The sequence below is a fragment of the Pongo pygmaeus genome, chromosome 8 (genome assembly GCF_028885625.2).
Source record: "Pongo pygmaeus isolate AG05252 chromosome 8, NHGRI_mPonPyg2-v2.0_pri, whole genome shotgun sequence".
In the NCBI taxonomy this organism is placed as follows: Eukaryota; Metazoa; Chordata; class Mammalia; order Primates; family Hominidae; genus Pongo; species Pongo pygmaeus.
Window position 1 is genome coordinate 31444877 of NC_072381.2, and position 27916 is coordinate 31472792.

Genomic DNA, 27916 nt, shown 5'->3' on the forward strand with positions numbered 1-27916 from the left:
GGAGAGAAGGGGGAAATGGAAAAGTCGGGGAGGCGGTGGCTGGCGTCCGCTGCGCCGCCCCTGGGCAGGCTCAGACGCCGTGAGTCAGGGGCAGAGCAGGGCGGTCTGGGCGTGCGGGCGACGCGGGACTCACTCGTCCGCTCCGCTCTGGACTGCGCGCCACGCTCTGGGGTCCGGCGCCCTGGCTCCTGCTTCTGCCGCTGCCGCCACCGGATCCCAGTGGTCCGGCGTGCCCGGTTCCCACAGGGCTGCAGCCAGCATCGCACCGAACCTTCGGGGGGCCGCGGCTGGAGCGCTTGGCCGGCGTGGGAGCGCCAAGGCCGCAGGTAACCCAGGGTTGGGGGTCTCCGGCGTGTCTTTCGGGTCGCGTCCCGTCTGGGTGCCCCGGGGATTCCCATGCAGAAATGGAGGGTGCCCCCAGCAGAGGGGAAAACTCTGGCATGGCAAGAGGTGGGGGCGTGCCCACAGCTGCGTTCGCGGGTCGCCGGCTGCACCAGGCACAGCTGGAAAGCACCTTGCGCAAGGGTTTCACGGGGTGCAGACTCGCGACTCCTCCCCCTTCCTCCTCCTTCCCGTATCCGCAGCGCCAGGGCAGTGCTGGTCTGGGCAGTGCGCGGGGAAGCGGCGACCCGCTGTCACTGCGCCTCCCGCCGCCGACGCTGCCTGGACGGCCGCACTCTCCCTGCCCGAGACCCGGTGAGTGCAGCTCGGAGGCTGGAGGACCCGATCCTCCCAAATGCTGGGTGCTTTGATAATTTATAAGCCTTTTAGGCTCCCTTGACTTAGAGAACCAGGAGGAGAGGAGTGGGAGTGTGGGTTGGCGGAGCCCAGAGACTTGTGAATGGCTGGAACTAAATTCAAGTTTGTAATCTGGACTCTATCCCGTGACTAAAGGGGTCATAGCAGAACACGAAGGCTGGGCTTTTGGTCTAAGAAAGAATACTAGGAGAAAAAAAAAAGTTATTTTCACGAAAGTTGTTTTCGAGCGATAGTGCATGATCAGGACTCTGAAATTTTTCTAGCTCTGGGCGGAGAAGGACCCCTAGGGATTGTCTCCATAGTTAACAGGGGAAGGCCACTGGCTGCCTTTAAGAGTGAAACGTTGCGATGCTTGTCTATTTCACTTTTGGGAAGACAAGATAAAAGGCTGCTCTTGATAAAAAAACAGGGACAGAAAGGCTCTTGCAGTTGCTTTACATACCTGTGGCCTGAGTCGTTTGTGCCAAGGAGCGTGTAATCCACTTCCAGCTGACGCCCCCAGCTCTCTCCGGCGGATTGAGGTTTGTGTGCAGGACGTCTGGCATACGGCCCATGAGGACTTTGTCGTGTAAAGCAAATGGGAACGTTGAGGCATGTAGAGGTTTTGAAGCAGAGTGTCGGTCCTAACTTCCATACGCCTGAAACGCATAATCCGGGGCTTTTTGAGAGCAAAAACATAATCAGAAATGTGCCCTGAGGGAGAATGTACTATTTTGGCAGGAGATAGATAGATAGATAGATAGATAGATAGATAGATAGATATGTATATATAATTTTTTAATTTTTTTTTTGAGACGGAGTTTCACTCTTGTCGCCCAGGTTGGAGTGCAATGGCGCGATCTCGGCTCACTGCAACCTCCACCTCCCAGGTTCAAGCGATTCTCTTGCCTCAGCCTCCCGAGTAGCTGGGATTACAGGCGCCCGCTGCCACGCCCGGCTAATTTTTGTAGAGACAGGGTTTCACCATGTTGGCCAGGCTGGTATTGAACTCCTGACCTCAGGTGATGCACCCTCCTTGGCCTCCCAAAGTGCTGAGATTACAGGGATGAGCCACTGCGCCCGGCCTAAAAAAATATTTTAAATGAGAAATAACACAAGGAATAGTTATTCTTTGTTAGGCAGAAGCATATGCTGTTACGTTGGCCATTTTCATTCACACTTGCCAGGAAACACTCACATTTTGTTTATGTATATGGAGGCAGCCAAGAGTATTATGTTAATGTTTAGGAACAGAATTTCCTCGTGATTTTATTGCTGATTCCTGAAATAATTCAGTGTAACTAATTTTGACTGTATTTGCACATCTCTCCAATTCCAAAAGCTGGCATAATTTTCTGTTTGGTTAGGAAGTAGGAATTTTATGAGGACTTTTATTGTAAACTGTGTCAAAGGAAAAATCATCTTATACTAAAGGTCTTTATTGCAAACTAGAGTACCTTCACAATCTGAACTTTATCTAGATGGGTACAGATCATGAATAACTCAGAAACCATTAGCATATTGTGTGCTTAATTAAGGCTGGAAAGTGCTGAGGCTTTTTGCAGGCGCAGTTAGCAGGCGAACTGGTCAGCAGGGTTTCTGGGGAACATAGATTTGCGTGACAGGGGCCCTGTGTTGCTAAGGAATTAATGCAGGCACTGAGAAAAGTCTCAGCGTCAGACACTCCTTCACCTCCCGGGTCCTGCTTCCCTCCCTCTCCCCTTTCCAGGCAACTCACAGTTTAGGGGTGTGGTTGTGTGTGTTTAAGCTCTTGGGTTTTACATATAAATGCCTGAGACTTTTCTGCAGGGTTTAAAAACTAAAATCTTGTGTTACAGCTCTTTTAGAATTTGTCTTTTAGAATCTCCAGTCCTCGCAGGAAAACCCCCCAATTAAAAAAATAAAAGAATAAAGAATAAAAAGAATACCACTACTAATATTTTCTTTTTTTAAAAAAACCTCTAAAATTTGTCTTCCCGGATCAGCAGAGTGAATTTGAACTGTGTGGACTTTTTTCCTCTTTCTTTCTTGATTCGTGTTAGTACTGAGAACTTTTTTTTTTTCTGTCAAGTCATCTATTTGATAAATAAGTCCAGGAGACTTGGATCCTTTCAACCCCTGAGGCCCCAAATTAGGCTGTTTTTTTTTAACTTCTGTGTTTCCAGTAAATCGACAAGCAGAAACTGCAACTAAACGGCTCAGTAAAACCGAAGTCAAATGTTCCTCCAATAATCTAAGAAGTTCCTCTCCTAACTCAGTAGACTCCAAGAACCTGAATCACAATCTCCCTCGAAGATGTGCAAGATCTCGGGAGGGGAAGCTGCCCCCTCACTCTAGATTTCACTGTGGTGATAATAGCCATGAAAGCATAGGTTTCTGCCTTTTTTTTCTCTCTCTTTATGTCTTGTTTTAGATGCAATCTTCTTACCGCGAAGAAGCCAGGGGAATAGGTAGCCACATCTCATTTGCAGATAAGAAAGGAAGCTAACGCAGTATCTGCAAAGCCAGGAGTCTGACTCAGTACTTTTCTGTCTCATGCATATAAAGCAGCTAAAAATGACACAGCTTATTTACCATGCCCCTGACACTGCACTGAGCACTTTATGAGCGCGAACTCTGTTAATCCTCACGACCACCTCATGAGGTAGGTGCTGTTATTACTTCCATTTTACAGATGGGGAAGATTGAGGTTGAGAGAGGTGAAGATACTTGCTCAACGTCATGCAAGCAGTAAATGGGGGTGTGGAGGGAGGCAATGAGATTTGACTCCAAGCAGTCTGAGACCAGAGGAATGTTGGATTGCAGGATGCTAGACTGCTTTCCTCAGACACAATTCATACGTCAGAAAATGACCATCAAGTAAGTGAATGATGACACTAAATTGCATGGTTCTTTTGTCAAATAAAATTCACTGAGGGGCAGATGGCTGGGTCATGCATGCAGGTGGCTCTGCAGTGGAGCATTTCCTGGAGCTTTGAAATGAAGCTCCAGGTTGATCAGAGGTGCGTGGCTTTAGCCCTGAGTGTCCTGTGTGTTAAAGGCTTGTGCTTCTCAGAACTTGAAATACCTTTCAGAAGGAGGCTGTGCTTTTGGGAGTGCAATCGATGATTTAAGTAGACCAATGTGCCTTGAAATTCTCTTAGATCTTAGAGCCTTTTGTCTTTTCTCCTTCAGAACAGAGTTGTTCTAAAATCCTGAGTAACAACGTCAGTTTTTACCCTTGCTTTACTTTCTTTTTCTCATCTGCAGATCTCCAAGTGTGGCAGCTGATTTGTATATAAGAGCTGAAATGCAATTTTGGTTAATACAGTCACTTGGCCTTGCTTATGATAGATTTGACTTTCCTGGCTTCTTTCTACTACTCACAGCTTCTAGAAGGCCATTTATTTAGATATTAATCTTCTGGGACCCTCAAGATGTTTGCTTTGCACTATTAAAGAATTCTGGTCCTAAGGGAGGACAGCTGAATCATAGGTTAAATGTATCATCATCTTTCTCATACTCAACACTGGGAGAACAAGGTTTCCTGTCATCCTTCCAATTAGCCGTTTAACTCATTTGCATAAGAATCATTCCTGAAACTTGACCTATTGCCATCAAATTTGTGTAGATTGAAATCCATTTTTCCAGCTTCTGGCTTTCAGGGCCCGAGTTTTATTTGCCAAGTTAGCTCCTGCGTTTAGTGAAGAGGTTATTTTTCTTTAAAGTCACCGGAGGCATAAAAAAGCCATAGCGATTCTTGCAGGGAGAGTGCCACTTTGGGGGAATAGCTGGATTGTGTAAGGCTGGAAGCCCTAAAGAGCTGGTAGCCTGAAGTCTTCAAAGATTCCTGAGCTGCTCTTGATTCGTGTGTATGTTTAGTGAAAGTTTGTTTTCAGTGCCTGTAGCTGATACCACTGACTCTGTGAGTAAGAGTAAGCTCTCTGGATCTCAGGTTTCCCCTCTGCAAAGTGAGCTGGGCTACAGGTTATCTTAGGTCCCTTTCAACTCTGCACTGTCAACTTGAATTCATACACACAGTTGACACAGAATCCTCATTTTCTGAACAAAAGCATATAAAATCCTGTTGCCAATCCTTGTATGTCAGTTTCCCATTGGTCTTGAATGCAAATACACATATTGTAAACTAAGTATTTGTGTTTTCTTTCCTAGACTCTCCAGAAAGAGCAACAGTAATGGAGTACATGAGCACTGGAAGTGACAATAAAGAAGAAATTGATTTATTAATTAAACATTTAAATGTGTCTGATGTAATAGACATTATGGAAAATCTTTATGCAAGTGAAGAGCCAGCAGTTTATGAACCCAGTCTAATGACCGTGTGTCAAGACAGCAATCAAAATGATGAGCGTTCTAAGTCTCTGCTGCTTAGTGGCCAAGAGGTACCATGGTTGTCATCAGTCAGATATGGAACCGTGGAGGATTTGCTTGCTTTTGCAAACCATATATCCAACACTGCAAAGCATTTTTATGGACAACGACCACAGGAATCTGGAATTTTATTAAACATGGTACGTTTCATTCCGATCAGTTGGGTGCTATGTGCTCAGCTTTCCTACTGCAGCTTCATTTAATGCAGAGTGGCATTTGAATTTGGTTTAGACGGGCTGGCAGGCATGATTTTTAAAAATGTAATCATCAGTAAGAAGCACTTCCATGTTAAAGATGCAAAAAAAAAGTCTTCATTAAAAGTTCTATTTAAAGAATCTTGATCATATTTTAGTAGTATTTCTACAAATAGATAATTAAGAAGAATGTATTTTGGCCGGGCGCAGGGGCTCACGCCTGTAATCCCCGCACTTTGAGAGGCCGAGGTGGGTGGATCACTTGAGGTCAGGAATTAGAGACCAGTCTGGCCAACGTGGTGAAACCCCATCTCTACTAAAAATACAAAATTAGCCTGGCGTGGTGGCGGCTGCCTATAATTCCAGCTACCTGGGAGGCTGAGGCACGAGAATCCCTTGAACCTGGGAGGTGGAGGTTGTGGTGAGCCGAGATCACACCACTGCACTCCAGCCTGTGTGACTGAGTGAGACTCTGTCTCAACAACAACAAAGAAGAACGTATTTTAATTTAACAATTCACTAAAAAGTTTATTCATCAGTTATGCAGAAAAGAAAGGCTTAATGAGACTCCTTTGTCTGAGAGGGGAATAAACACTTTGTCACTAATTCATCTTGAAGGCTGAATTATTTGTTCCTTTCTTGTCACATCTTGAAATATTATTAATTCATTTATTGCAAAAATGTAGTATGTAGGCAGTAAATAGCTATCCACAGATTCACTCTCTTTAATTGGCAAAGTATGAATGGCAAGTGATATATTTGCTTAATCATCGCAAGTATGCAAATCATGCAAAATATTGTGGCAACATTTTGTTGCCATAATAGTAGATCAGGTGATGTGTTTAGGTGTGCCTGGGATTCTGTCAGGCTTTTAGTATGTCAGAGGTGAACGTAGGTGCTGGCTAAAGGTAACCTAATATTTTTAAAAAGAATAATTTGCAAAGGAGTAGGTGGTAACTTGCGAAACATGCTTATTGATGAAAGTGACGCCCTTTCTTTTGGTGTATCTAAATGGCAAAATGGCTAATGTTGGGGGAAAGTCGGTGCTGAATGAGTGCAGAGTCCAGACAAAGTACTTAATTATTTTTTTTTCATACCACATTCATTTAATTAAAAACAACAGAGTAATTTAGGCCAGGTATGTAGTGAATTGTTTTGTCAGAAGCCAGTCATATTCAACCATAGCTCACCATGGAGCAAGATAATATTTTGCATTTTTGTGTGACTGCTTTGGTCTGGCTCTATCAAGCTCTATTTAATAGTCGACTAAGTACTTTACCTTCAGAATATTTCTTCCTTTTATAAATGAGAAGTAATCATTTGAACTAGAAGCCATATCTGATTTTCCCAAATAAAGGATAGTTGGAGAACTCAGATTCAAAGTTATATATATGTCTATACCGAGAAATATAATTGTTTGTGTATTTCTCTCATTTTTAACGTGTTTATTTGTTAAAATGGGAATTAAATTTTTTAAAAATCCTGCTCCTTCTGTAAAAAATGAGTATTTTAAATGAAAATATGCAGAAAAAAACCAAATTATTCTTCCTTGTAAATATGCAAAGACTTAGGTGTGTTTGCTTATTCCCTGGCCTGTCTGGGAATGTACAGAAAGGAATTCAGGAAAATTAGAAGAAATACAAAGAAATAGCATTCTGAAGTCTTTTAGGAGTGGGGCCAGAAAAGTTAATCCTAAAAAGGAGAGAGACTAAGACATTAAGATGAGGGTAAAAGTGTATCAGCAAAGGGTTTGAGTAAAATGTTGTCATTACCTGCTGTGGGTCCTGTGCTCTTTAAATGAACAAGTACATAATTAAGGAGAATTCTTTTTTTTTTTTGAGACAGAGTCTCACTCTGTTACCCAGGCTGGAGTGCAGTGGCGCAATCTTGGCTTACTGCAATCTCTGCCTCATGGATTCAAGCAATTCCTCTGCCTCTGCCTCTGCCTCCTGAGTTGCTGGTATTACAGGCGCCTGCCACCACACCCGGCTAATTTTTGTATTTTTAGTAGAGACGGGTTTTCACCATGTTGGCCAGGCTGGTTTTGAACTCCTGACCTCAGGTGATCCACCCGCCTTGGCCTTTCAAAGTGTGGGGATTATAGGCGTGAGCCACACCTGGCCAGGAAAAATTTTAAGAATAAACAAATACGTAAGTAAAAGCAGGGATCTTGAAAAACTTTAAAAAGATTTTTATTTTAAAATGATCAAGAATATAACATATAAAACAAGAAGACTAAAAAACAGAATAGAATAAGAGGAGGACCTTAAAATCCATTGGATCTTAGACATGGCTTCACTAGGCAAATCGACCCAGCGGTCGATGACTCTGGAGGGCTGCAGTTGACTTTCCTGCCACTCACATTAAAGATGGACTACATTGCTGTGCCTGCTAGGTAACCCATCAGAGCTCCATGCTTCATAAATGATAGCCTAGGAATTGGGACTGTCGTCTCTGATCATAGTCACTTCAAGACAGTAGTGAGGGAGGCAGGGCTTGCTTTCAGCTCCCTTTCATCCTCACGTGGAACATTGGAACCACCCAGTGTTCAAGATCTTTCTGTTCCCATCATCTTCCACCCACTACCCTATCAAAACTTTACTTACTGGGCTTCATTTGCTGCTCTCTCTTGGCTTTAGGAAAATAGCAGCTGATTGGTTCCTAGGTAAAATCCATCTATACGATGTATCTACTTAGGGATGGGGAAACTTTCATTCAAGTATTTACCTATTCATTTGCTAGACAGAGCTTGGACATCTACAGTGCGTCAGGTGCTAGAGAAAATATGGAACAGTCTGTGCCTCTGGGAGCTTGCTGCCTGGTGCATGCAGGATGCAGATGAATAGGCAATTATAGTAGAGTGTGCTGCTTCCCAGCACATCTGCACGCTGTTTGCTCTGGCAGTGCACAGGCAGGATCCTTTACATAGCCATGAGTGTGGCAGAAGGAAGGAGAATGTCAGCACAGCCTTCCAAGAAGGATTGATGCCTAAGCTGCAGTCTGAAGTGTTGAGTTGGAGTCAGCTAGATGAAGTGGACAGGGTCCAGGTGGAGAGAACAGCATGTGCAGAGGCCCAGAGACATAGAGACCTGATGTGTTCAGGCAGCCAACAACCACAACACCATAGAGTTATTCAGACAGGGTGCAGAACCAGGAATTACAAAAGCATCCTGAAGAACAGGCATGTTCAATGATTGTGTGTGTGATTTGACTAAAAATAATATTTGTTAAGGATCCCACCAACATCCAGCAAAACCTGGGGAAGAAGCTTTGGGAGACTAACCTGGGAATTGCTTTGGGTAAGAGTGCTGCATGTTATTTATCATCTACGCTGATTCATAATCTGGTCCAGAAACAAATAATCTAAAATGGGTTCCAAACACTCAACTCTTTGGTGGTTTTATGGGGACTGAAGGACCCCAAAACCTTCACCCCTTTTTTACAACTTTATAAGTGTGAGAGCTGAAGATGTTCCTTAGGGCTTAGTCATGGAGTCATGGCTTCTCAGAGTTGAAAAAGCCTTTAAGATACTTGAGTCCAGCCCTCTGTCTGTACTCAAATCACCCTGTTCATCATCTCCAATAACTGGTAGAACATTTTGGTCTGTTCTTGAAAGTCTACTGTGACAAGGAGCTCATTACACACTGGGACACAGAGTTTCCTATTTGTCCAGTCCTGACTGTAAGAAAGTTCTCTTCCTTATATAGAACCAAAATTCATCTCTGACCGTTTAGTGCAAGCCCTACTTATTGGCCATTAAAAAAAGTGCATATGATGAGCAGTGGTGAAGACGATGGGCCCTGAATTAAAGTACCTGGGTTATGTAGTTCAGCTCTGAAATGGATTAGCTGTGTGACCCTGGGCTGGTCATTTCACCCGTCTTTGCCTCAGTTTACTCATCCATAAAATGGATAACATCATGACACTCCATAGAGTTGATATTTGGAGCAATTAATGAATACACGTGACCTGGTTACACATAGTGAGTGTTAAATGAACGCAAGGCATTGTGGGAGTTACTGTTGTATACAATTGTTACACCCCTTCCTTATGACAGTCCTTCCAAAATTTTTTAAATTGCATGTTCCCCAGATCTTCTCTCTTCTTTCACATGCATTTCCAACTGTGTGCATGACTTCTCATGAATTGTACTGTTAACTGTCTCATCATCTGGGCAGGACCCTGTGAACTCAAGCTTGTATTAGTGTCTATCTTAGAGCCATATTTTGAATGTGAGGATCCATTTGTTGTGATCAACAGAGTAGGACAGAGCTAGCTTAGCCTTTGTGCTAGATAATATGCCTGCATGAATATAGATCAATACCATGTCTGTTTCATAGTAGCATATCACACAGGTCACTTGTAGAATTTATTCTTACTATAATACTTAAAAATTTTTCTCAATATGCTGCTTCTTGGCCCAGTGTTGTTTAGTATAAATGATGGTGATCTGGATGAGGAAATAGAAAATGTGCTTATAATGCCTGCCTTTAGAGATGATTTTGGTAAGTTGAAGAACTGGCAGAGATAAGCAGCATAGAGTTCCCTAAGATGGTTTGATAGCGCTGGGTGTGGTGGCTCGCGCCTGTAATCCCAGCACTTTGGGAGGCTGAGGCCAGAGGATCACTTGAGCCCAAGAGTTTGAGACCAGCCTGGGCAACATAGTGAGACCCCCATCTCCACAAAAAGTAAAAAAGTCAGCCAGGTGAGGTGGCACACATGTGTAGTCCCAGCTACTTGGGAGGCCGAGGTGGGAGGATTGCTTGAGTCTGGGAGGTTGAAGCTGCAGTGAGCTGTGATGGGGCCACTGCACTCCAGTCTAGGTGACAGAGCAAGACCCTGTCTTTAAAAAAAAAATTTATACGGGCCCCTAGAAAGAAGAAAAACACCCATCTAAAATTTAAATACAGGGTTCGAGACCAGCCTGACCAACATGGAGAACCCCATCTCTACTAAAAATACAAAATTAGCTGGGCGTGGTGGCACATGCCTATAATCCAGTACCTTGGGAGGCTGAGACAGGAGAATTGCTTGAACCCAGGTGGCGGAGGTTGCGATGAGCTGAGATCATGCCATTGCACTCCAGCCTGGGCAACAAGAACGGAACTCCATCACACATACATACACACACACACACACACAAATTAAATACAGGGGGATCCGGGGCTAGGGGAAGAACCAGGCATTTGCAGAACTACAAACTGGTCAGGACTTGCACATTACACTAGAAAATCAGGGCCAGTCATGAAAGGAGCCTAGGAGAACTCACAGGCATTGAAAGCAGGGTCCCCAGAATGTGGGAAGTTATAAAATAGGGGTGAATGGGGGCGAAGGAACTTGCATTATTTGATCTATAGAGGAGAAGGCTAAGGTATGCTCCGAAAATAATGTAAACACATAAATAACTGAGTTATCTTTGTAATCCGGCATTTAATAACTGGGTTTTCATCTTAGCTCAGCTTTAATTATGGCCTTCTGGAATATATAAGGCTCTTACCCAGACTAGGAGATATGCTTTGGAGTCAGACAGATCTGAGTTCAAATCCTAATGCCGGCACTAACTAGCATGTTCCTCAACCTCTTGAAGTCAGTTTCCCCATCTGTGAAATGGAGATAAAAATAGTAGTTAACCTCAGACTATTGTTGTAGACTTCGATGAGATAATATATTGAAGTACTGAGCACATTGCTGTACTTAGCACTCAACAAATGGCTGAAATTATCTTTTGTCCTCTTGGACAGAATAACAGGACACTGGTTCGAGGTGGGTCATAAGCCAGGCACAGGTGACTCACACCTGTAATCCCAGCATTTTGGGAGGCCGAGGCGGGTGGATCACTTGAGGTCAGGAGTTTCAGACCAGCCTGGCCAACATGGTGAAACCCCATTTCTACTAAAAATACAAAAATTAGCTGTGTGTGGTGGCACTTGCCTGTAATCCCAGCTACTTGGGAGGCTGAGGCACAAGAATGGCTTGAGCCTGGGAGGCGGAGGTTGCAGTGAACCAAGGTCTGCAACTCCACTCTAGCCACTGCACTCAAGCCTGGGTGACAGGGCGAGACTCCGTCTCAAAACAAAAACAAAAACAAACAAAAAAACCTAAGTTGGGTTATAACAAATTTAGGTTAATAAAACTTTCATGAAGATGAGTTAAACACAGAGATGGTTCGCTGGAGGATGCGGTGAAATCAGGCCTGTAAATATTTAATGATAAGAAAGGGAAAATCAGCAAGTGCTCTTGAGTGTCGTGAGTAGGGTTTGTCTAAATGTGAAAAGGGACTAAATCTATCATGTTCTCAGCATGCTGCAAAAGAGGCCTCCAGCGACCAGAGGCTGCATACTTCTTGAAAGGAAGTCATCTTTCAAACAAGGCAAGACCGCCATCTGCACTTATTCATGTTAGCTCTAGGGCCCTGCACAGGGTCTCACACAGCAGAAGCACTCAGTAAATAGTTTCTAAATTTAATGACTTCATATTTCTAAGCATTAGAGGTAGTCTCTGCTTTATTCCCTGACTAATAGTGAACACATCTGTTTGTGGGATGTGTAGCTAAAATTAGCAGTGGTGGAGCTGACTGAATGGCCCTTACAGTTACTAGAACTATTTCTGCAGCCGTGTCCCGAGTAAGAAGTCCCACGCATCTGCAGATGAATCAGGAGTTCATTCTCTTCCCATGTGGTAGATCTGGGGATTTGTCACATTCCCTTCAGCTGCTGCTGCTGCCTCTTTTAAATTTTAAACAAAATAGAAATGGGTTCTCACTGTGTCACCCAGACCGGTCTTGAACTCCTGGCCTCAAGCAGTCTTCCCACCTTAGCCTCCCAAAGTGCTGGGATTATAGGCGTTAGCCACCACACCTAGTTGTTCAGCTTCTTCTGTTACTTGAAATCAGTTAAGGTCCTTTGATAGTTTCACAATTCCTGAGCCAGGCGCCGTGGCTCATGCCTGTAATCCCAGAACTATAGGAGGCTGGGGCAGGTGGATCACTTGAGGTCAGGAGTTTGAGACCAGCCTGGCCAACATGGTGAAACCCCATCTCTACTAAAAATACAAAATTTAGCCAGGCGTGGTGGTGCGTACCTATAATCCCAGCTACTCAGGAGGCTGAGATGAGAGAATCCCTTGAACCCAGGAGGCAGAGATTGCATTGAGCCAAGATCGTGCCATTGCACTCCAGCCTAGGCAACAGAGTAAGACTCCATCTCAAAAAAAAAAAAAAAAAAAAGAAGTTTCATAACTCCTGAGTTCAGAATCAGAAGCTGTAATATTACTGATTACGTTGAGGAGAAAGTGGTACTGAGGCGATTTATCCCTTGAAAGAACACTTTGGACATGTTACAGGCATGCGTTCCAGATTGCATTTCCCATGAACTACCATATTATTTTGTTTTAATTTTAATTACAATTATTTTCTCTTCTAATTTTTTCCTCTTTAAAAATTGAAATATATTTTATATATAGTCAAATACACAGATGTTAAATGTCCAATTTTACGAGTTTTGACAAATGCCTGTGCCCTTGGAACCCACATTGCTGTCAGAATAGACCTCTTAATTTTTGTTTTATTATTTTAAAATTTATATTGTGTTTTTATTTTTTTCTGTAGAAATGAAGTCTGGCTATGTTGCCTAGGCTGGTCTTGAACTCTTGGCCTCAAGATATCCTCCTGCCTCAGCCTCCCAGTATGCTAGTATTACAGGCATTATCCGCTGCTCCCAGCTGTCTCTCAATTTTTTAAATCAACTAGTTTCAAAACTTCTAGTTCTAAGAGTCGGCTTGCTTGTGAACCCTGGGAGGTCAGGGATCAGCCATCTCTTGTTCATGGCTGCCTCCACAGCACCAAACACAGTGCCTAGCACCTATTTTGCACGCAATAGAGACAATGCATGCGATAGATATTAAGTGAGTAAGTAGATGAGAAGCAATTCTGCCCTCACTTAATTTACATAGCATTGTCAACTCATAGCTCTGGCACATGCTGTGGTTTTCCAAAATCTTCCGTGATCATCAGTTAATTTTGATGCTCTTTCTCTGTATGCGTCATGTGTGAGTAATAGCTATGTGGACTAACAGGTTCGCACATTGTAATAGAAACAAGTCAACCTGCAGGCACGGTTTATATTTACGCAATCTTTATTTTCAGCCTTTTGGTTGCCGTAGTCATGCTTTTTTAGATAAATAATTTTTAAAGTTCTATTTGGCAATTAATTACTCATGAGTAGGTGGAAATATGACCAGGTCTGACCAGGCACCTGTGTCTGTTACATGCTCTCTCTGACTTCCTCAAGCTCTAAATATAGTCTCTGTACAGTTGGTAGGATTAAGCACAGTGACATTAATTTCATAACTGTGTATCAGAATGCTGCTAAAATAACCAGCTTCCTAATAGGTGGGTCTTAGAAAAAGCCAACTTGACTGAAGTTCTCACCCTCTCACATTTTTATTGTGTTGTAGGTCATCACTCCCCAAAATGGACGTTACCAAATAGATTCCGATGTTCTCCTGATCCCTTGGAAGCTGACTTACAGGAATATTGGTTCTGATTTTATTCCTCGGGGAGCCTTTGGAAAGGTATACTTGGCACAAGATATAAAGACGAAGAAAAGAATGGCGTGTAAACTGGTACGTGTTTTCTACCTAGATAACCCACACTGTGTGTTTGGCATTCTGGCTTTTGTTTGTTTGTCCATTTGCATTAACCAAAGGTTTTTATCCTTTGATTGGGTCTTATCTGAGGGTGCACTGCCTCAAAGCATTTGTTTTTCTGGATGTATTGGCTACTTGGGGTCATTCAGCCCTAAAATCTCTGTTTAGATGCATAATTGATTTTAATCTAGATGATTAAAAGGATAAGTGCTGGTTTTTAAAGCACTGATTTGGATAAATAACATCATCACTCTTGGAGAGAAGTAGAGAAGAGCCATCCTGCAAAGTAGGAGCAATTCTATGTGCTTCTCCTGTCATTCCGCCCACTGAGGAGGGGGCCAGGCAGAGGCAGAAACTGGGAGGAGGTAGCCTTTTCAGGAAGGCAGATTTAAAGGGCTGAATTTAAATACATCAATGACTGAAAAGACCCTATCCCTTTTTTTTTATTTTTAATTTTAATTTTTATTATTATTATTTTTTGAGACAGAGTCTTGTTCTGTTGTCCAGGCTGGAGTACAGTGTCGGGGTCTCGGCTCACTGCAACCTCCACCTCCTGGGTTGAAACGATTCTCCTGCATCAGCCTCCCGAGTAACTGGGATTACAGGCACCCGCCACCATACCCAGCTAATTTTTTGTATTTTTAGTAGAGACGGGGTTTCACCATGTTGGCCAGGCTGGTCTCGAACTCCTGACTACAAGTGATCCACCTGCCTAGCCTTCCAAAGTGCTGGGATTACAGGCATGAGCCACCGCGCCCAGCCCCTATCCCTTCTTATTAAACAATAACTGCCAAGGTGCCAGTACTTTGGAAAACTGTATCTACATAAGTTGAGCATTCACACCCCCTATGGCTCAACAATTCCTCTCCTGTAGGTGCACTCACTCCACAGAGACCTGTCCACGTGGCCACCAAAAACTAAAAGCTATGTGCTAGCATGTTCATATCTGCACTATTTGTAAGGGTCCCAAACTGGAAACTTCCAAAATGCTGAAATGGGATATATTTACATAGTGAAATTCTGGATAGTAAAAAGAATAAATGATTTACAACTATAATAATGTGGATTAATCTCATAACCATTATGTTGAGCCCAAATAGCCAGACACGAAATGAGATCTTCTGTATGAGATTCCATTAATATAAAGGACCAAAACAAGCAAAACAAAATCTATGCTACTGGATGTCAGGATGGTGGGTACTCTTGGAGGGTAGCGACTGGAAGGGGCCAAGAGGGGGGCTTCTTGAATGCTAATAGACATCTGTGTGTTTTTTTGGTTTGTTTTTCTTTTTGAGATGGAGTCTAGCTCTGTCGCCCAGGCTGGAGTGTAGTGGCGCAATCCCGGCTCACCTCAACCTCTGTCCCCCGGGTTCAAGCAATTCTTCTGCCTTAGCCTCCCAAGTACCTGAGATTACAGGCACTTGCCCCCATGCCTGGCCTGACATGGTTTTTCATTTTGATTTAGGTGTTACATTTGTATGTTCATTTGATAATTCACTGAGTTGGACCCATCATTTTTACACTTTTTTGTATGTCTGTTTTGCTTTAATTAAATTTTCAAAAAGTACAACAAAATAAAATACACTCACTTTTGAGTTAACAAAAAATAAAATAAATAATTGCCAAATATTATGTCTTGGTTTCTCTTATTGTAATAAGAGAGTAGCTGGGATTACAGGTGTGCACAACCAATGCCTGGCTAATTTTTGTATTTTTTGTAGAAACGGGGTTTTGACTTGTTGGCCAGGTTGGTCTCGAGCTCCTGGCCTCAAGTGATCTGCCTGCATTGGCCTCCCAAAGTGTTGGGATTACAGGCATGAGCCACCGTGCCCAGCCCCAGTGCTTATTTTAAATACATTGCTATAATAGAGTATGAACTGTGGCAACAAACACTTCATATTATCTCACAACCAACTGAAATATTGAAAATACGACCTAAAATCTAGGGACCATAGATACTGTTGTCTAATAGGTGGGAAATTATCTCTTTTTTGATTCATTCGTAATTTTAAAACTTTGGATGGATTTCTGACTTCTAAATGAAAAGAATAACTCATTATTTTGTTTTTTATTTTCTTGTTCTGAATTTTATATTTGAAGCTAACATAGTTAAAGGCAGATCTGAGATGAACATTATTGTAACTGGGCAGTCCATTTTCACACAGGGCAGAGTATTCTTGAGGGCATTTATTTGCCTTTTGTTTTTTGCATTGACCTATATTATATATTTTTAAGGTGACTTTGGGGTTATTTAGAATCTCACTCGTATTTTTGTGTTCTAGATCCCAGTAGATCAATTTAAGCCATCTGATGTGGAAATCCAGGCTTGCTTCCGGCACGAGAACATCGCAGAGCTGTATGGTGCAGTCCTGTGGGGTGAAACCGTCCATCTCTTTATGGAAGCAGGCGAGGGAGGGTCTGTTCTGGAGAAACTGGAGAGCTGTGGACCAATGAGAGAATTTGAAATTATTTGGGTGACAAAGCATGTTCTCAAGGGACTCGATTTTCTGCACTCAAAGAAAGTGATCCATCATGATATTAAACGTAAGTATCTTTGGACGTATACCTTTTTGGCTCAAAAAGACTAGTTATTCAGGAGACAAACAAGCTCCTTCCTGCAATCCGAAGACCCTCCATGGAGGGTGGAAAGCTCCCTCAGAGCACCGTCTGTCTTCCTTCTCCAGAGACATATCTTAGAATCATGTGGGGTTACTAGAGCTTTCAAAGTCATAAGGAAAGACTACTTTCAACAGTTGTTGAAAGGTTATAGCTACATACCTATTAGGTACTGCTCTGTTAAAAAGGCTTTTAAAATTGCAATTTAGGCTGGGCACGGTGGCTCACACCTGTAATCTCAGCACTTTGAGATGCTGTGGCAAGTGGCACCTGAGGTCAGGAATTGGAGACCAGCCTGGCCAGTGTGGTGAAACCCCGTCTCTACTAAAAATACAAAAAAAAAAAAAAAAAAAAAAAAAAAGCTGGGCGTGGTGGTGGGTGCTGGTAATCCCAGCTACTTGGGAGGCTGAGGCAGGAGAATCATTTGAATCTGGGAGTCGGAGGTTGCAGTGAGCTGAGGTGGCGCCATTGCACTCCAGCCTGGGTAACAAGAGCAAAACTCTGTCTCAAAAAAAAAAAAGCAATTTACTTAAAAACATACAAACACAGAGACAAGTATTTTTGAGAAACAAATACCTCTTTCATTTTGTATACCAATGTAACAATAATCCATTAAACACACCTTCGCTAACTGTTTTCTAGGAGTCTGATATGATGAGGAAATAGGTAAACCTTTAATAGCCAATACTAAATTAGAGTGGCACAACTTTTACTGGGAAAAAAGATGGGTATTTTACTTTTCTGTTTTAGAAAAGTGGCTTGATAACAGTATGCTTATGTCTTAGAGTTTGAAACTCAAGTCTTTGAACATTATTAATGGCTACAATCATTCATACCCACACTGGCTGAATTCTTGATGGATCCAAACTGATTTTCACCTAAACTCTGAGATTCATTCTCCTCTTTTGAATATAATACACCCATCTCACTAGAGGAAGCATTTCAGTCTTTTCTGATTGGAGATTCATTATTATTTTAGATAATGTTTTCATTTGACTTATGAGTATATAAAAAATTTTATCTTAAAAAAATTTCCTCTCATTTTAGCTAGCAACATTGTTTTCATGTCCACAAAAGCTGTTTTGGTGGATTTTGGCCTAAGTGTTCAAATGACCGAAGATGTCTATTTTCCTAAGGACCTCCGAGGAACAGAGGTAATTATGTTCACATGAAAAGGGTTACTATTTTATTAAGAATAAAAAGGAAAAAAATGTTCTAGAATTATTGTGGGAACGAAGGACAAGAAGGGGAAGAAACCCATTGCATTAAATCATTATTTTCCTTGGAACACATTTAATGAGCACTTGCTCTGTGTCAAGTACTAAGTTTAGCACTTGATTTTTTATTATATTTTTTTGCTATGTTATTTATAATACATAATAGTATTTGTAATATAATATACATGTTGATATGTATAATATAGAACATTTGTAAACAATGTAATGTCAAAATAGATCATATTGGCCAGGTGTGGTGGCTCATGCCTATAATCCCAGTGCTTTGGGAGGCTGAGGTGGGAGGATCAATTGAGCCCGGGACTTTGAGACAAGCTTAGGCATCATAGCAAGACCCCATCTCTATTAAAAAAAAATAGTTCAGGCCGGGCACGGTGGCTCAAACCTGTCATCCCAGCACTTTGGGAGGCTGAGATGGGCGGATCTCCTGAGGTCAGGAGTTCAGGACAAGCCTGACCAACATGGAGAAACCCCATCTCTACTAAAAATACAAAATTAGCTGGGCATGGTGGCAGATGCCTGTAATCCCAGCTACTCGGGAGGCTGAGGAAGGAGAATCATTTGAACTCGGGAGGCAGAGGTTGAGGTGAGCCAAGATCGTGCCATTGCACTCCAGCCTGGGCAACAAGGGTGAAACTCCATCTCAAAAAAAAAACAAAATTAGTTCGGTGTGGTGGTACACTCCTGTAGTCCCAGCTAGTTGGGAGGCTGAGGTAGGAGGATTGCTTGAGCCCAGGAGTTCAAGGCTGCAGTGAGCCATGGGCATTCCAGCCTGGATGACAGAACAAGATGTTGTTTCAAAAAAAAAAAAAAGCCCCTCAAAATAGATCATATCCACAGTTCAGCTTTATTTTGTGTGGTTTTGGTTTTGGTTTTGTTTTTGTTTTTGTTTTTTTGAGACAGAGTCTTGCTCTGTCGCCCAGGCTGTAGGGCAGTGGTGCATGATCTCAGCTCACTGTAATCTCCACCTCCTGGGTTCAAGCGCTTCTTAGTCTCCTGAGTAGTTGAGATTACAGGCATGTGCCACCACATCCAGCTAATTTTTTTTTTTTTTTCAGTAGAGATGCAGGTTTCACTATGTTGGCCAGGCTGGTCGTGAACTGTTGGCCTCAAGTGATCCTCCCGCCTCAGCCTCCCAAAGTGCTGGGACTACAGGTGCGAGCCCCTGTGTCTGGCCCACAGTTCAGCTTTAATAATAATTATAGAATTATAGTTAACTTTATAATAAGTTTAGCACTTAAAAAGCAGTATGTTATTTAATCCTTACAACAACCCAGTTGTTGTAAATACTATTATTGTAAGCAGATACTATTGTTATTCTCATTTTACAATAAAGGAAATAAGTTTACAGAGATTAAAATAAAGTGTCCAGAGTCACTCCGTGACAGACCCTGGACTTGAACCCAGTTCTTTCTAAGTCTAATCCTAAGGTCTAACTACTACATAACTTTAAAAAATTATAATGCTACATACATTATTAAAATATATTACTGATATAACTAATGTCACTGAGTTTTGGCTCAATGACAGTCTTAATTATGGTCATTAATATTTATGAGGACTCTAAAGGCCTCTCTTTGAGCCTAGGAATCCTATAATAAACCTCAAGTAGTGAGCATAAATGTATCTTATTTAAAGATGTAAAATAGCACTCATGTTTAACTCATCTGTGAAGCAAAAAATGACCCAGAAAAGCCTTTCTTTCCTGACTCTAAATGAGATTCTGAAAAATGCATTCACGGGCTCCCAAATAATATATTTAACATTCACATCATTAGGCTGACTGGTTGATTCAATTAGCAAGTATCCATTGAGCATCTGCTATGTGGCAGGTTCTTGTGAGCACCAACGAGGAAGCATGAGACAAGGCAATGAGGAGCAAGCCTTAGTGGTACTCCAGCGATCTTCACTCTTTGGTGGGAGGACTTACTTTAAATTACCTGAATTATTAAAAGAGCAACCGTTTAGGGATGGGCGTGGTGTTCTCACACCTGTAATCCCAACCCTTTGAAAGGCCAAGGAGATGGGGGTGGTTTGCTTGAGCCTGGGGATTCGAGACCAGCTGGGCAATATAGTGAGACCTCATCTCTTTTGAAAAAAAAAAAAAAAAAAAAAGAAGGAAAGGAGGGAGGGAGGGAGAGAGAGAAGGAAGGAAGGAAGCAAGGAAGGAGAAAGAAAGAAAGAAGGGAAGGAAGGAAGGAAAGAAAAAGAAAGAAGGAAAAGAAAAAGAAAGAAAGAAAGAAAAAAAGAAAGCAAGCAGGCACAGCAGTTTAGTTCACAGTTGACTGTGACGGGCACAAGGTTGGATGCAAGCAGGAAGGTAAATGGGTGTAAAAGCTGCCTCCTTGGCCCCTCACCACTACCAGGGGAAGCTTCACTGCCTGAGCCACTCAGCCCCATGCCCTTCTCTTTGCTGGAAGTGCCCACAGGAAATAGAGAGAGGGTCTTTGGCTGCACCTCTATGTCAGGGTTACCAGGTCAGTCTTGGTGTTCAATCAGACGACAACCCTTAGTCTAGTCTAGCTAGTATACGTGTTGCACTTAACTGGGTTGCAGCAACAAAAAAATTATCTTCCTTTCAAACCAAGATTCTTCCAGCCTGGGCAACATAGTGAGACCCCATCACTACAAAAAGTAAACAAACAAACAAACAAACAAAAACTTTACTTTTTGTAAAAATGGCATGGTGGCGCATGTCTGTAGTCCCAGCTACTCAAGAGACTGAGGTGAGAGGATTGCTTGAGCCCAGGATGAGGCTGCAGTAGGCTGTGATTATGCCACTGCACCCATAGCCTGGACAATAGAACAAGACCTTGTCCTAAAAAAAAAAACCAAGATCCTGTAAGTCCGTTCTCAACTCTCTCAAAGCCAGCACTCTCCGGGGCAGCAGAAGAAATCCTTGCTTTTGTGAATATTACTGAAGTTATTATTGAAAATACTCGAGCAAGGATTCTTGACAGTTGCCTTTAAGCAGAACAATATTCAGAAGGGAAGCTGTAATTTTTTTTTTTTAAGAATGCTTAGTCCCCAGATCTTAAGAATACTTTACCAAAGTGTGAGATCTAATAAGACTTAATGCTTACGACATGTTTTCTTTGGAAAATGTTTCAGCATATTTGGCGTTAGTCAGGAGTTCAGATATGTAATATTCCACCACCCTCTTTCCTGGAACCAGTTTGAAAAACAAACTATTTATGGTATTAAAGATGGAAAATACTTTTCTCTTCCTGGCAGTGTGGTGAAGTTGAACATTTTGCAACATTGGAGAAAGAAGTGTTCTTTCTGGGGCTGTCTAGCAGAATGCATGGATATGAGATAATAACATATTTTACTCCTGAGTATTATCTGGATCAGGTTATGGCAAATGCAAATAGCTTTTTGTGAAGTGCAAAACTGAGCCTTGGTGTTTATAAATATAAACTGTCTTCTAATCAGCCTGCATTTAATATCTGCCTAGTACACACGAGTTGAAGTTTGATAATGAACAAAGTTGTGAAGTCACCAGTGAAACCTTTCAACAAGCTTGCTTTTACCCTTCTTACTTAAAGAGCCAGGAGATCTAATTAGTCAACTGTGCAGATTGGCTGATGTTAGAATTTGATCATGTGGCTACTGCACAGTCGTAGACAATTTCTGATTTCTGCAGTATAGCTCCCAAATGCAAACCCTGGTTACCCCTGTTTGAATTCTCTCTCTAAGCATTGGTATTCAGAGCATTCTATTGTAACCATGTAATACACATACAGGGTTAATCCAGCATATACAGAATAGACTGTTTTTGAGTTGCAAGGTACAGAGAAAGAATACATAGTGAATGCGAATAACAAGTCAGAATTACTTTTAGAACTTGGTCCTTTTTGAAAAATCCTTCTAAGTCTGCTGGGTTTTACCTTTGTAAGTTAACAATCATCACGTGCACATATACGCACACACACGGTCTCTTTCCCTTTCTAATAAACATGTTGAGAGGTGAAGGGTTCGATCGCTGACATCAAGGTTTTTTCTTGCTCCAGTGCCCAGCCCCAAGGGTGCAGAACTCTCAGAGAGCCCTGTGTTGGTCCCACCAGGGCTTCTAATGTTTCATGCCTTCTAATCAGCCAGAGTGCTTGAACATCATGCCCTGCTGCTCCCTGATCTAACTGGTAGTTGGTAGAGCTTGAGGAACAAGAGCTCTGAGCCAGGAAGCTCTGGGGTCTCTGCCTGAGGGGCAGCACCCAGGCCACCAGGCTTACAGATGTTCTATCCCCCCAGGCTGCCTAGGCGTGCAGTCACATAGAACCTGCAGAGCCACCTCTGCACAGCCCCTGTAGGCTACACCAGCAGTGGGCACTCCGCCCAATCCTTGCTTTATTGGCAGGGAGGAGGGCGTACAGGAGAGGAGATAGGCATCCTCTATGGACAGTTAGTAATACCCATTGCATTTCTTTTTCTTTTTTATTTGATTGTGGTAAGAACACTTAGCATGAACTCTACCCTCTGAACACATTTTTAAGTATACAATACACTATGGTGGACTATAGGTACAATGCTGTGCATTAATTTTTTAACTTTGTGATATATTTAGTAGCAAAGTCCTTCTGGAAAGTCCTCTGGCTCTGCTGCAGGGAAAGCTTGAGAACAGGAGCTCAGTTTCACCTATTTGCTGAGAGCAAAAGGAAGCTGGCCCGGAAGTGGCTTGTAGGAAGGAGTTCAGCAGGGTTAGGGTGGGGAGACTGGGCAGTTTCTCTGGTTTTTGTAAGCTAGTTCTCTACTTACTTACCCTGAAATGTGTTCCAGAAACACTGACCTCCCTTCTCTTATTCACATGGCAGACAGTGTACAAGCTGTTTCAAGCGAAATATTGATAATTAGGATATTAACTACTATATATCTGCACCAGCCATGAATACAAATCACTGGTCACCAGTGTTTGCTCTGTTCCTTTTTTTAAAAAATGTTTAATTAAATTAGGTAACTAATTAATTTGTAAACATGAGGGGTCTCCATCTTGTTCAGACTAATCTCAAACTCCTGGGCTCAAGCATCCTTCCTGCCTCAGCCTTCCAAAGTGCTGAGATTCAGTGGCTCACACCTGTAATCCCTGCACTTTGGGAGGCCGAGGCAGGTGGATCACAAGGTCAGGAGTTCGAGACCAGCCTGGCCAACATGGTGAAACCCCATCTCTAGTAAAAATTCAAAAATTAGCCAGGCGTGGTGGCACATGCCTGTAATCCCAGCTAGTTGGGAGGCCGAAGCAGGAGAATAGCTTGAACCCGGGAGGCAGAGGTTGCAGTGAACCGAGATCGCACCATTGCACATTCCAGCCGGGGTGACGAGCGAGACCCCATCTCAAAAAAAAAAAAAAAAGAAAAGAAAAGAAACCGAAGTGCTGAGATTATAGACATGAGCCACCATGCCCCACCTCTCTTTGTTTCTTTCTTAAGTTCAGAAATAAATGCTTGTTAGAGAAACTGTTTATAAAACCAGCCCCGTTTATTCAGCATGGACTCACGAGACCAAATATAACTTATACAATGTTAATATGGCTGCATTTAATATTTAGTCACTGGGCTACATGGTAGGTAAAAATAACAGATAGTTTGTAAAAAGTGACCTTTAGAATCACTTCTACAACATTACACTTTATTTTTTAAGTTTTTCCCTTTCAAGAAATTTGTGTTAATACCCTATAGACTTCTATCGCCTTTTATCATTGCAGATATTTAGAAGGTTAGCAGTGTAATGACAAACAGATAAAGAAGTCTGTTTGTAGTTCATTTAAATATAAAAGGAATTGGCATTTTAGTTGAAAACTTAGCTGCACCTGATCAGTGTACTGCAGAACTTTGATGAGTGGGAGTCCCTGATAGATTCCTGGTTCTAGGCTCTTTGCCACCAGATCAAGCAGAAAAAGGTGGTTTTTTGTTTTGTTTTGTTTTGTTTTTTGAAACTGAGTCTTGCTCTGTCTCCCAGGCTGGAGTGCAGTGGTGCGATCTTGGCTCACAGCAGCCTCCGCCTCCCGAGCTCAAGCGATTCTCCTTGCCTCAGCCTCCCAAGTAGATGGGATTACAGGTGCCCATCACCATGCCCAGCTAATTTTTGTATTTTTAGTAGAGACCAGGCTGGTTTTGAACTCCTGACCTCAACTGATACGCCCACCACGGCTGGGATTATAGGTGTGAGCCACCGCGCCTGGCCAGGTGTTCTTCATCAGACTGCAGGGACACCTCCAGCAAGAGCTGCATGGTTCCTGGGGAATGCCTGCATTATTCTCCTAGTTTAAGGCAAATGAGCCAATTTCCAGAACTCGATTAGGGAAATGGAAACCCACACAAAGGAGGGGAATGAAGCTGAATGTTTCCCACTTCTTTTTCAGATTTACATGAGCCCAGAGGTCATCTTATGCAGGGGCCATTCAACCAAAGCAGACATCTACAGCCTGGGGGCCACGCTCATCCACATGCAGACGGGCACCCCACCCTGGGTGAAGCGCTACCCTCGCTCAGCCTATCCCTCCTACCTGTACATAGTAAGTGGGGTTCAACCAGGGCTGGGGGTGGTGGGGCTGTTGAGTTATGCATCCCGCAAGCTGGGAGAGACTGCTCTGCCTTCTATACCACCCCCATCTGAATGAGGCAATGGTGAAATGACAGGTAGCTACAAGTTCTTCCCATGTAGAAGCAAGCTCCATTCTTGCAAAGAAAACATAGCTATTTTAGTGGGAGCTTACTAAAATGTGCAGTGGGCATAATTGATGCTATTCCATTGTATGTGTAATAATGCAATGCTACTTAGTAGCATCAGAGTAGCATAAATATTTCAGCAAAGGAAGTTGTATATGTTCTTTGAACACTTAAAACATTTTTTATTATTAATGTTCACACCAGCGTGGCTTGTGTTGGAACATGCAATTCCCATTTTACTGTTGATGAATTCAGGAGCAGACACTTTCCTGTTACTGCATAATGACTTTTGGGACAGTGATTTGAAGCTGTCACTGACATTCAAACCTATCACTTATCTTTTGTAACATTAAATCAGAAGATGGGTTTAACCTGGTATCCTTTAGAAATTAAAATGGGCCAAGCACAGTGGCTCATGCCTATAATCTCAGCACTTTAGAAAACCAAAACAAAAGGATCTCTTGAGCCCAGAAATTCAAGACCAGCCTGGGCAACAAAGCAAGACCCCATCTCTACAAAAAATTTAAAAAATTAGCTAGGTGTGGTGGTGTATGGCCTGTGGTCCCAGTTGCATGGGAGGCTGAGGTGAGAGGATCACTTGAGCCCAGGAGTTCGAGGCTACAGTGAGTTGTGTTGGTGCCACTGTACTCCAGCCTGGACGACAGAGCAGAGACCCTGTCTCAAAAGGAAAAGAAAAAAGAAATTAAAGGGAAGCTTGCTTGCTTAAGGGCACGAACTGCATTCGTTGCAGGACATGTAGTGGAAAACGGATTACTTTCTAGGTCCTGTTACTAGCATGCTTTTGCTGTTGAGGGTGTATCTCCATACCTTTGATGCTAAGAGAGCTGGTTTGTTGATAGATACACAAGCAAGCGCCTCCACTGGAAGACATTGCAGATGACTGCAGTCCAGGGATGAGAGAGCTGATAGAAGCTGCCCTGGAGAGAAACCCCAATCACCGCCCAAGAGCCGCAGACCTACTAAAACACGAGGCCCTGAACCCGCCCAGAGAGGATCAGCCACGCTGTCAGAGTCTGGACTCTGCCCTCTTTGAGCGCAAGAGGCTGCTGAGTAGGAAGGAGCTGGAACTTCCTGAGAACATTGCTGGTAGGGACACCCTGCTGTGTGCTGCACACTTGCTTCCCTTCTCTTTCTGTCCACATCAAACCTCTGATGTAGTTCATGAAAGCACTTGGAAAAAAAGAAAATGACTTCTTGAGTACCATACCTTGCTTGAGAAATTTCAGCAAGGTTAGCAGAAGCATGTTTTTTTTTTTTTTAAATTGGCTAATTTAGCACCAAATTATAACAGATTTTCAGTGCAAGTGTAGGTAGCACAGTCACTGGAAAATGCTTCTGACTTGCTTTTCTGCAACTTGCTTTTTTACAACTTTTGTCTTTGAAAACAGATTGAGCATGACAGCTTTGCAATTGGTTCTGCTTAACTCACTTTTTTTTGAGATGAGTCTTGCTCTGTTGCTGGAGTGCAGTGGCATGATCTCGGGTCACTGCAACCTCTGCCTCCCGGGTTCAAGTGATTCTCATGCCTCAGCCTCCTGAGTAGCTGGGATTACAGGTGCCCACCACCATGTCTGGCTAATTTTTGTATTTTTAGTAGAGATGGGGTTTCACCGTGTTGGCCAGGCTGGTCTCGAACTCCTGACCTTAGGCAATCCACCAGCCTTGGCCTCCCAAAATGTGGGGATTACAGGCGTGAGCCACCATGCCCAGCCTAACTCATTTATATTAAGCCACCCCAGTCCTTGTTGGGGGAACATCATGGCACTGCCCTGCACAGATAAAATACTGAGTTTGAAGTCAACTTGCATTTCCATCTTCCTTGGCTTAAAATCTTGCCAGTTGTAAATTTTTCCCACTTAGGAAAGTCAGTATGCTTTCCAGGAGCATTGAATATGCATAAAGAGGGATTTCCGTTTTTATTAAAAGTCTGTGGCATTCTTAATCCATTTAGGTCCAAACCCAGATGTCAAGCCTGGTGCGCTTGTTTATATTTCTTTGCTGCTTGTCTGACTTTTATGGCAATCTGGCTGTTGGAAAAATATGCCAGGATTTCTAACTAATTTCTTGTCTCCATTGACTCCCGTTTGAACTTTTTGTTCTATGTCATATTATGTGAACTTAGCCATAGTGTTCAAAGATCCATCTTTCACGCTTAAGACACTGTTTTATTAGGCCCCAAAGATTTATTTCACTGCAGAAGGAACAGGTATTTATCATTTGACACGTTTTCTTGTTACTTACTTTTTAATGTTTTCCTTTTCAGATTCTTCATGCACAGGAAGCACCGAGGAATCTGAGATGCTCAGGAGGCAACGCTCTCTCTACATAGACCTCGGCGCTCTGGCTGGCTACTTCAATCTTGTTCGGGGACCACCAACGCTTGAATATGGCTGAAGGATGACATGTTTGCTCGAAATTAGGACAGCATTGATCTCCTGGAGGCTGGTTCTGCTGCCTCTACACAGGAGCCCTGTACAGTGAATGGTGCCATATTTGAAGGAGCAGTGTGACCTCCCGTGACCCATGAATGTGCCTCCAAGTGGCCCTGTGTGTTTGACTTGTGAAGCTATTTGATATGCACCAGGTCTCAAGGTTCTCATTTCTCAGGTGATGTGATTCTAAGGAAGGAATTTGAGAGTTCACAGAAGGATCGTGTCTGCTGACTGTTTCATTCACTGTGCACTTTGCTCAAAATTTTAAAAATACCAATCGCAAGGATAATAGAGTAGCCTAAAATTACTATTCTTGGTTCTTATTTAAGTATGGAATATTCATTTTACTCAGAATAGCTGTTTTGTGTATATTGGTGTATATCATGTAACTCTTTGAGCCTTTATTGGTAAATTCTGGTATACATTGAATTCATTATAATTTGGGTGACTAGAACAACTTGAATATTGTAGCAATAAGCTGGACTAGTGTCTTAAAAATGGCTAACTGATGAATTACAAGCCATCTGACAGCAGGCCACTAGCGACAGTTTCTTTTGTGTTCCTATGGAAACATTTTATACTGTACATGCTATGCTGAAGACATTCAAAACATGATGTTTTGAATGTGGATAAAACTGTGTAAACCACATAATTTTTGTACATCCCAAAGGATGAGAATGTGACCTTTAAGAAAAATGAAAACTTTTGTAAATTATTGATGATTTTGTAATTCTTATGAGTAAATTTTCTTTTAAGCATTTGTATATTAAAATAGCATACTGTGTATGTTTTATATCAAATGCCTTCATGAATCTTTCATATATATATATTTGTAACATTGTAAAGTATGTGAGTAGTCTTATGTAAAGTATGTTTTTACATTATGCAAATAAAACCCAATACTTTTGTCCAATGTGGTTGGTCAAATCAACTGAATAAATTCAGTATTTTGCGCTAGTTGTTGTGAAGCCTGTGATTCTCAGCTGGGACTGAGGATGGGC

General features: G+C 42.4%; 1 protein-coding gene across 7 annotated transcripts; it reads left to right on the top strand.

Moving 5' to 3' along the window:
* Positions 1–27872, top strand: MAP3K8 (mitogen-activated protein kinase kinase kinase 8). Of its 7 annotated transcripts, XM_054503145.2 has the most exons (10): positions 309–326; positions 585–696; positions 3152–3382; positions 4891–5249; positions 13758–13925; positions 16232–16493; positions 17613–17719; positions 24156–24308; positions 25323–25569; positions 26747–27872. In XM_054503145.2, the coding sequence occupies exons 4-10, from the start codon at positions 4914–4916 to the stop codon at positions 26875–26877; spliced, it is 1404 nt and encodes a 467-aa protein (XP_054359120.1). In that variant the 5' UTR covers positions 309–326; positions 585–696; positions 3152–3382; positions 4891–4913; the 3' UTR covers positions 26878–27872. The 7 variants fall into 7 exon arrangements, with proteins under 7 accessions (XP_054359119.1, XP_054359122.1, XP_063525801.1 ...); XM_054503147.2 differs by lacking the exon at positions 585–696 and having other exon boundaries at positions 209–326; XM_054503151.2 differs by lacking the exon at positions 3152–3382 and having other exon boundaries at positions 311–326.
* The last annotated feature ends 44 nt before the right edge of the window (positions 27873–27916 follow it).